The sequence below is a fragment of the Lolium rigidum genome, chromosome 3 (genome assembly GCF_022539505.1).
Source record: "Lolium rigidum isolate FL_2022 chromosome 3, APGP_CSIRO_Lrig_0.1, whole genome shotgun sequence".
Classification (NCBI taxonomy): domain Eukaryota; kingdom Viridiplantae; phylum Streptophyta; class Magnoliopsida; order Poales; family Poaceae; genus Lolium; species Lolium rigidum.
The window spans coordinates 37,816,257-37,826,766 of NC_061510.1; the positions used below are offsets into that span (position 1 = coordinate 37,816,257).

General features: G+C 46.4%; 1 protein-coding gene across 1 annotated transcript; it reads left to right on the forward strand.

The window, feature by feature from the left end:
• Nucleotides 1–7,003: 7,003 nt before the first annotated feature.
• Nucleotides 7,004–8,578, forward strand: LOC124695653 (inorganic phosphate transporter 1-2-like). The gene has a single exon (XM_047228479.1). It carries the CDS (start codon nucleotides 7,007–7,009, stop codon nucleotides 8,576–8,578), a length of 1,572 nt encoding a protein of 523 aa, XP_047084435.1. The 5' UTR covers nucleotides 7,004–7,006.
• The last annotated feature ends 1,932 nt before the right edge of the window (nucleotides 8,579–10,510 follow it).

Sequence of the window (10,510 nt, forward strand, 5' to 3'; positions counted from 1 at the left end):
CAGGTGGAGCAATAGGCGTGCATAGGAAATCATTATTATTTGTGCTTGTGAAGTCACACAACTTAGTATTTTCAGGGTTGGCCATTTTAGCAATAGTAAATAAAGCAAACTAGATAAAATAAATGCAAGTAAACTAGTTTTTTTTGTGTTTTTGATATAGCAAACAAGACAGCAAATAAAGTAAAAGTAGCAACTAATTTTTTTGTGTTTTGATATAAGTGCAGCAAACAAAGTAGTAAATAAAATAAAGCAAGACAAAAGCAAAGTAAAGAGATTGAGAAGTGGAGACTCCCCTTGCAGCGTGTCTTGATCTCCCCGGCAACGGCGCCAGAAATTTTGCTTGATGCGTGTAGTTGACACGTCCGTTGGGAACCCCAAGAGGAAGGTGTGATGCGCACAGCGGCAAGTTTCCCTCGATAAGAAACCAAGGTTTAATCGAACCAGTAGGAGTCAAGAAGCACGTTGAAGGTTGATGGCGGCGGGATGTAGTGCGGCGCAACACCAGAGATTCCGGCGCCAACGTGGAACCTGCACAACACAACCAAAGTACTTTGCCCCAACGAAGCAGTGAGGTTGTCAATCTCACCGGCTTCTTGTAACAAAGGATTAACCGTATTGTGTGGAAGATGATTGTTTGCGGAGAAAACGGTAAAACAAGTATTGCGGCAGATTTGTATTTCGGTATTAAAAGAATGGACCGGGGTCCACAGTTCACTAGAGGTGTCTCTCCCATAAGATAAAAGCATGTTGGGTGAACAAATTACGGTCGGGCAATTGACAAATAGAGAGGGCATAACAATGCACATAAATGACATGATAAGTATAGTGAGATTTAATTGGGCATTACGACAAAGTACATAGACCGCCATCCAAGCTGCATCTATGCCTAAAAAGTCCACCTTCGGGTTATCGTCCGAACCCCTTCCAGTATTAAGTTGCTAACAACAGACAATTGCATTAAGTATGGTGCGTATTGTAATCAACAACTACATCCTCGGACATAGCGCCAATGTTTTATCCCTAGTGGCAACAGCACAACACAACCTTAGAACTTTCTGCCACTGTCCCAGGTGTCAATGCAGGCATCAACCCACTATCGAGCATAAATACTCCCTCTTGGAGTTAAAAGTAAAAACTTGGCCAGAGCCTCTACTAGTAACGGAGAGCATGCAAGATCATAAACAACACATATGTAATAACTTGATAATTAACATGACATGGTACTCTCTATCCATCGGATCCCGACAAACACAACATATAGAATTACAGATAGATGATCTTGATCATGTTAGGCAGCTCACAAGATCCAACAATGAAGCACAATGAGGAGAAGACAACCATCTAGCTACTGCTATGGACCCATAGTCCAGGGGTGAACTACTCACTCATCACTCCGGAGCGACCATGGCGGTGTAGAGTCCTCCGGGATATGAATCCCCTCTCCGGCGAGGGTGCCGGAGGAGATCTCCAGAATCCCCGAGATGGGATCGGCGGCGGCGGCGTCTCAGTAAGGTTTTCCGTATCGTGGTTTTTCGCATCAGGGGTTTCGCGACGGAGGCTTTAAGTAGGCGGAAGGGCAGAGTCGGGGGCCAGACGAGGGGCCCACACCATTTGGCCGCGCCGCCATGTGGTGTCGCCACCTCGTGGCCCCACTTCGTATGCTCTTCGGTCTTCTGGAAGCTCCGTGGAAAAATAGGCCCCTGGGTCTTTGTTTCGTCCAATTCCGAGAATATTTCGTTACTAGGATTTCGAAACCAAAAACAGCGAAAACAGGCAACTGGCACTTCGGCATCTTGTTAATAGGTTAGTTCCAGAAAATGCACGAATATGACATAAAGTGTGCATAAAACATGTAGGTATCATCAATAATATGGCATAGAACATAAGAAATTATCGATACGTCGGAGACGTATCACAAAGTGACAAGCATAGGAAGATAGAACAAGTGTAGCTTCAAAAATTTCAGCACATAGAGAGGCATTTTAGTAACATGAAAATTTCTACAACCATATTTTCCTCTCTCATAATAACTTTCAGTAGCAACATGAGCAAACTCAACAATATAACTATCACATAAAGCATTCTTATCATGAGGCTCATGCATAAAATTATTACTCTCCACATAAGCATAATCAATTTTATTAGTTGTAGTGGGAGCAAATTCAACAAAGTAGCTATCATTATTATTCTCATCAAGTGTAGGAGGCATAGTATAATCACAACAAAATTTACTCTCCATAGTAGGTGGCACCAAAAGACCACTATCATTATAATCATCATAAATAGGAGGCAAAGTATCATCAAAGAAAATTTTCTCCTCAATGCTTGGGGGACTAAAAAGATCATGCTCATCAAAGCCAGCTTCCCCAAGCTTAGAATTTTTCATATTATTATCAACAATGGTGTTCAAAGCGTTCATACTAATATTACTACCAGCATGCAAATAAGATTTCATAGGTTTTTTAATTTTCGCATCAAACAATCCATGTTTTAAATCAGGAAATAGAATAAGAAGCTCATTCTTGTCCATTATGCCAAACTAGTGTAAACAAGAAACAAAAAGATGCAATTGCAGGATCTAAAGGAAATAGCTTCGAGTACTTACAACGGCGAAAATAGCTTAGTAGCCGAGATCCGGAGTGTGAGTACCTTTTACCTTTCCTCCCCGGCAACGGCGCCAGAAAATAGCTTGATGTCTACAGGTGCTTCTATTCTTGTAGACAGTGTTGGGCCTCCAAGAGCAGAGGTTTGTAGAACAGCAGCAAGTTTCCCTTAAGTGGATCACCCAAGGTTTATCGAACTCAGGGAGGAAGAGGTCAAAGATATCCCTCTCATGCAACCCTGCAATCACGATACAAGGAGTCTCTTGTGTCCCCAACACACCTAATACACTTGTCAGATGTATAGGTGCACTAGTTCGACGAAGAGATAGTGAAATACAAGTAGTATGGATGTATATGAGTGGTAATAGCAATCTGAATAAAATATGGCAGCGAGTAAACATGCAACAGAACAATAAATAAACGGAGATTCGATGTTTGGAAACAAGGCCTAGGGATCATACTTTCACTAGTGGACACTCTCAACATTGATCGCATAATAAATAAATCTTTCTCTTATGTGCTACATACACTCTTTTGTTGGATGATGAACACATTGCGTAGGATTACACGAACCCTCAATGCCGGAGTTAACAAGCTCCACAATTCAATGTTCATATTTAAATAACCTTAGAGCATAATAGATCATTGCAAAATAAACCAAGAACTAACATAGTGCACACACTGTCCACATTACACTATGAAGGAGGAATAGATCACATCAATACTATCATAATGATAATTAACTCCACAATCTACAAGAGATCATGATCATAGCCTACGACAAGAACCACACGGTGCACACACTAGTCACCTTTACACCACGCAGGAGGAATATACTACTTTAATAACATCACATGAGTAGCACATAAACTAGTAGCGATACAAAGCTCATCATATGGATCTCAATCATGCAAAGCAATTCACGAGATCATTGTATTGGAGTACAGAGAGAGAGATTAACCACATAGCTACGGTAGAGCCCTCAGCCCCAGGGGTGGATTACTCCCTCCTCATCATGGAGACAGCGATGGCGGTGAAGATGGCGGTGGAGATGACTCCGGGGGCAATTCCCCCCGGCAGGGTGCCGGAACAGAGAGTTCTGTCCCCCGAATTGGACTTTCGCGATGGCGGCGGCTCTGGATGGTTTTCTCTGTTTCCGTCTTTCTGGTGTTTTTAGGCCAGGGACGATTATATAGGCCGAGAGTCGGAGTCGGAGGGGCCACGGGGTGACGACACCATAAGGCGGCGCGGCCAGGGTCTGGGCCGCGCCGGCCTATCATCTGGGGCCTGTGTGGCCCCCCTCTGGCGACTCTCGGGTGTTCTGGATGCTTCCGGGCAAAATAGGAACCTGGGCGTTGATTTCGTCCGATTCCGAGAATATTTCGTTACTAGGATTTATGAAACCAAAAACAGCAGAAAACAGGAACTGGCACTTCGGCATCTTGTTAATAGGTTAGTTCCAGAAAATGCATAAATATGACATATAATGTGTACAAAACATGTAGATATCATCAATAATGTGGCATGGAACATCAGAAATTATAGATACGTTGGAGACGTATCACTTGGCCGTGCACGTGGACTTCGTCGGTCCTGCGCCTTGCGCCGCAGCTCCCTTGCCGGCGTCAGCCGCGCCAACCATCAGCACCTCGATGCTGCCGGCGGCGTGGCCGCTGCGAAGCTCAGATCTTGGCGGGTCCGGAGCCACCAGCACCGGCGAGAGGCACTGGCGCTCGGGGACGGTGCCGTAGTAGACGCGGAAGCTCCCGAACTCGATGATGCAGCCGTTCCTGGGGAACTTACCTCCATTGGCGAAGCAGCCCGTGTTGTCGTTGATGAAGTCCATGGCGAGGACGCGGTCGACGACCGCGGTGACGACACGCTCGCCGGCGATGGTGAGGAGGCCCGCCCGAATATGTACTCCAGCAAGCGCAGCTGCTGGCCCCACGGTGGGCGCCAACTGTCGTCGTGGTGAACAGACAGATGCCATGGGATGGCTTAAGTTGGGGCCGAATGTGCGCTAGAGGATTCGGGTGAGGGTTTTGATAAGGATGGGATGGATTCCGGATGGATTCCCGATGAACTTGGCCTTGGCCAGAGGTTGAAGAACAAGAACACAAAAACTATTTCACCTCTAGATCTCTCTGTTTCTTGATCATAAGAGGTTACAGGTTTCTGGATACAAGATCGGATACTCAGCTACCCCGCGCTAGGGGTGCCCCCTCTCCTTATATAGGGGAGAGGGTGGCTTACAGAGGAAGAAACCCTAGGAAACCCTAATGGCATCTTTGACTAGACAAACTACTTTACAAAGCTTCTTTATCTACCGGTGATGCCGGTATCTCTTTAATCAGGGAGGCTGACGTCCTCTGGTTCCTTTTACGTCATCATCTGCTTTGGCTCCAGAGCTTCGATTAAAGCTGTAGTGCTTCGCTCATCTTTGTCCTCTAGCTCCTTAGAGAATCTTTGACCAGTCTTGCCGACGTGCTACAGTGTAGCCTGTACCGGTAATCCAGTACCTTCTTAGCTCATTCCGGTATACCCCTCCTGGGATACCGGTATAGATTTACTTAGCCAAAAGCTAGCTTCACAGTCCGAAATAACCTTTAAACCGGTATCTTGATAGCTCAAACCATCCGGTTTGGCATGCCTTTGGCATACCGGGGGTCATCCCCCCAACATCCAGTGGTCGGCTTGTATCTCCAATTGCATAGATTTGATGATATTTTGAATTTTGACCTTTGTCGGGATTGGTGACACCGTCGTATAGATCAGCGAAGACCTCTCCAACGGAAGTGGATTTGTCGATGAAGCTGAAGCTGTCGACGCTGTCTGAAGCGCTGCTTATATTGGAGTCCGCAGACGACTCGAAGGACATGTTGCCGAAGATCTTGGCGAGCTTTTCGATTGTCGTAGTTTTCACGAAGCACGGCGGCGAAATCTCCTCATCGCCTGTCTCGAACGATGACGATGAGTCCGAAAAATCGGAACCGACCACCGACGATCCCGACGAAATTGGAACCTCGAAACGATGCGATCCTTCTTTTCCGACGCGGAAGTGGAACCTTCCGAACGTCATCTCTATAGGCTCCTCCAGATACGCATATGCATCCAAACGGGAGGGCGGGTGAGGAACAAAATCGACTAGATCAGTTTCGATCTGTTTACCTCTGTCAATCGCGTTGCTTGCCACCGAAGAAGTCGACGATCTTGAACGTGCCATCGAGATCAGCTCCTTGTCGCCTCTAATTCCCACAGACGGCGCCAATTGACAAGGTATTAACTTGTCAATGCCTACAAATTTTAGACTAGGGTTTAGTTGGAAGTAGAGGGCAAGTAGATCTCGAAGGTTCAGCCGGAAAAGTACTCGACTACTAGAAAATTAGGGTTGTGTTGACAATGAAATCGATCCTCTCTTTGTCCTTCGACTCCCCCTTATATAGGAGGCAGAGCCGAAGGTTTCGTGATGTATAAGTTACAGAAACCGGGAGACTCTTTGAGTTCGTCCCGTAATAGTTACAAGTCATTATTTCTAATACAACTCTATCTTTCCAAACTATCTCTTCAATTGAGCTTCCGGGCTTCATAAACTTCGGGTTGTGGGCCTTCAGTAAACACCGGGTACCATCTTCGGCAGGCCCATTGGGGATGCCTATGTCAGGTGGGGACGGGAAGTGGAAAAGTATGTTCGGCGCGGTAGAGGGGTGGGTGCGGTGCCTCTCTGGATCACGGGAGGTCGTCGCGACGGTGGGAGGGCTAGATTGGATGGGATTTCTGTGAGTCTCGCCGACATGGCTGGCCCGCGATATTGTTTCGTCCACCCCTTCCCCTCACCTATGGATTGGGTTCGGTCTGGGGCCACGCCGCCACCAAAACAAATTATGGCGGCAGCTCAGGGTGTAATTTTCCATTGGCGGCCCCATTTTCACGTTTTTGGGCCTATACGAGGGGCGATTGGAGATGTTGTAAGTAAATACAGAGGAGAGAATAAAAAAATAGTAATCACACCTAAGGTCAGACATCCCATTCTAGTTCTAGTACTGATAACATTAGGCACAGCTCATCTCGACCTATCTCTTATGTTAAAGCTTGCTTTCCTTTCAGGTATATTCCCAGCATAACCTTACTGCGGCTTCATATTGTAACCTTCTCACAATTCTTTATTGAAACATGAAAGTCAAACCCGATAAAAAACTACTGGCATTCAAAAATCCTTCTAATAATAGATCAACACATATATGGCATTTCTATACTACTTCCAAAGTTGCAACTAGCAGAATGGCATATCTGTACGTCAACCACGTACGCCTATATATACGTACCAGCAGTACGGAACAAAGCACAACAAGAGAAGTAGAAGGAGAGCTGAGAAGCTTAGTTGAGTGCTCGTCGATCGGTCGGTCATGGCGGGTGAACAGCTCAATGTGTTGAAAGCGCTTGACCAGGCGAAAACGCAATGGTACCATTTCACGGCCGTGGTGATCGCCGGCATGGGCTTCTTCACCGACGCCTATGACCTCTTCTGCATCTCGCTGGTCACTAGGCTGCTGGGGCGCATCTACTACACCGAAGCTGGCAGCAACGAGCCGGGTCATCTCCCGGCAAACGTGTCGGCCGCTGTGAACGGCGTGGCCCTCTGCGGCACGCTCGCCGGCCAGCTCTTCTTCGGCTGGCTCGGTGACAAGCTCGGTCGCAAGAGCGTCTATGGTTTCACGCTCATCCTCATGGTCCTCTGCTCCATCGCGTCAGGGCTCTCGTTCGGCCACGAGGCCAAAGGCGTCATAGGGACGCTCTGTTTTTTTCGCTTCTGGCTTGGCTTTGGCGTCGGCGGCGACTACCCCTTATCGGCGACTATCATGTCTGAGTACGCCAACAAGAAGACACGTGGAACCTTCATCGCTGCCGTCTTTGCCATGCAGGGCTTCGGCATCCTATTCGGTACCATCGTCACCATCGTCGTCTCATCCGCGTTCCGGAAGGCATTCCCAGCGCCACCATTCTACATCGACGCAGCGTCATCCATTGGGCCGGAGGCCGATTACGTTTGGCGCATCATCGTCATGTTCGGCACCATCCCTGCCGCGCTGACCTACTACTGGCGCATGAAGATGCCAGAGACCGCACGGTACACGGCGCTCATCACCCGCAACACGAAGCAGGCCACCGCAGATATGTCCAGGGTGCTCAACAAGGACATCACCGAGGAGGAGGAGAAGGTCCAGCTTCAGGTGGCCTCCGGGGACACCTGGGGCCTCTTCTCGCGGCAGTTCATGAGCCGCCACGGAATACACCTGCTAGCCACCACTAGCACCTGGTTCCTACTGGATGTCGCCTTCTACAGCCAGAACCTGTTCCAGAAGGACATCTTCACCAAGGTCGGTTGGATCCCACCGGCAAGGACAATGAGCGCCCTGGAGGAGCTATACCGCATCGCCCGTGCACAGGCGCTCATCGCTCTTTGCGGCACCGTACCGGGCTACTGGTTCACCGTCGCCTTCATCGACATCATTGGCAGGTTCTGGATCCAGCTCATGGGTTTTGCCATGATGACCATCTTCATGCTCGCCATCGCCGTGCCGTACGACTACCTCGTGAAGCCGGGGCACCACACTGGTTTCGTCGTTCTGTACGGCCTCACCTTCTTCTTCGCCAACTTCGGGCCCAACAGCACAACCTTCATCGTGCCCGCCGAGATCTTTCCGGCGAGGCTCCGCTCCACGTGCCATGGTGTCTCTGCCGCTGCCGGTAAGGCCGGGGCGATCATCGGTGCATTCGGCTTCCTGTACGCATCACAGGACCAGAAGAAGCCCGACAAAGGGTACTCCGCAGGTATCGGCATGCGCAACGCACTCTTCGTGCTCGCCGGCACCAACTTCCTGGGCTTGCTCTTCTCGTTGTTGGTGCCAGAGTCCAAGGGCAGGTCACTCGAGGAGATCTCCAAGGAAAACGTCGGCGACAATGGAACCGAAGCTTAGGCTTGGTGTTCTACATGCATGGCTGCTGCTTGGTGTGTTTGCTTTCTGTTGGCAGTGCTCTTTCTTTTTTTCAGTGCTACCAATCACTGAATTTGTGGTATTGCTTTGATGTCCGTGTGTAATTGTTTACGGTGAGATTTTCCCTACTACCCGGCGTTGCATTTTTGCTATGGGGTGCTATACGGGGTACTTGTTTATTTTCTTCACCAAGAATTGCTAATAAAGTCACTCATTTGTGACTTCGTGCAAACATTAGTGGCCTATTGCATGAATGCCAAAATCTACTATCCTTGACCTGAAAGGTATTGCACTCCAACAAAAAAATCAATATAATGTTTAAAAAAATATAATCACTCCACCCATGAATAAGTGTATTTCTAGATATTGTTACAAGTCAAACTTTTTAAGATGTTACCAATTTTACAGAAAGGACTAGAAATATATATGATGTCAAATTGGTATATTATGGAATTATATTTCAAGACAGATCCAGTGATACTAATTTAGTGTCATAAATGATGTTGCCATTTCCAATAAAATTAATTGGTCAATTTTTTAAGTTTGACTCTAGACAAAACCAAGTCCTAAAAAGTTAGATTTAAGAAACAAGCTAGAAATACACTTATTCCTGGATGGTATGACTATTTACAAGAGATTTTCAGGTAAAGAAACTTGGGGAAAACACAATGGGTTTATGTTTTTGGAGCGCTAGGAATCGGCTTCCGATTTTTAGCTTCACATCGGATCACTCCCGCGCCCTTCGATCATTCCTATATGAAGCGTAGGATGGACGGCCCATTTAAAGCAAGCATGCACATTAGTTTGCCCGATTTCTTCTTCCTAATAAGTACCCGCGTAAATCACGCTAGATCATTTGTTGCCGCTCCCATGTTTAGGAAATTAATTATTGTAGCCAATTTAGATCATGCGGTATGCTTTCATAGGAAAGGAAATCTTGTTTCAAATTTTCTTAGAGGTTGCTTCTCGTGTCATGCAATTGGACGATGTTTTGATCTGTAATAGAGATTTGTGTCTTGCAAACTTATTTGTTCAGAACAGTGCAAGTTACGGAGCTGGAAGAACCCATATAGTTGATAGAAACACACTATATTTTAGTTTGAAGCATGTCTCATAGAATATTGAAGCACTGATTTGAACTCTTATTAGCTCTTGATTTTAAGAAACAAAAGTTTCCGATGATGTGCAAATCTGATTTCCCAAGCAACAAACTTGTTTCCAATGGGAATCAAATCTGCTTCCGGGCGCAACTGAAATTTTCTTCGGCATGAAAGACACTTCGTTTTCTTTGCTGTTTTTTCTTGTTTCCGTGGACAAAGAATTTGCTTCTATGTTAAAAAAAGCTTGCTTTGAATTAATAGAAGTTTGTGTCTTATGTCACATGGTATACAGCTGCTTCGAAGGCATCAATGCAGTAGCATATTGCTTCGAATCACAAATACATATATTTCATCAACAAAAATAATTACATTTCCCGGTTACACATGCTTCATAGGAATGATGCACTCCCTCCGATTCAAAATATTTTTCTAAGAATATATGTATCTAAACATGTTTTAGTATATAGATACATCCACTTTTACACAATTATTTTAAACTGGAGGTAGTATGTGCTTCCGACAAAAATAAAATGTGATACAAACTAATAGGATTGTGCTTCCGTGGATAAAAAGTTCAGTTTGCTTCCATGCTTGCTTGGTAGTATGTGCTTCCGACAAAAATAAAATGTGCCACAAACTAATAGGAGTGTGCTTCCGTGGACAAAAAGTTCAATTTGCTTCCATGCTTGCTTCTGTACGGCACGAACCATTAAGCCGCTGCCTTCAGTGTGCACGATCATGGCGCCGTTACCGTGCTAGGATAGCAGGACGTGGTCACCCTAATGGAGCACCATGCCAATATGATTTTCCGACG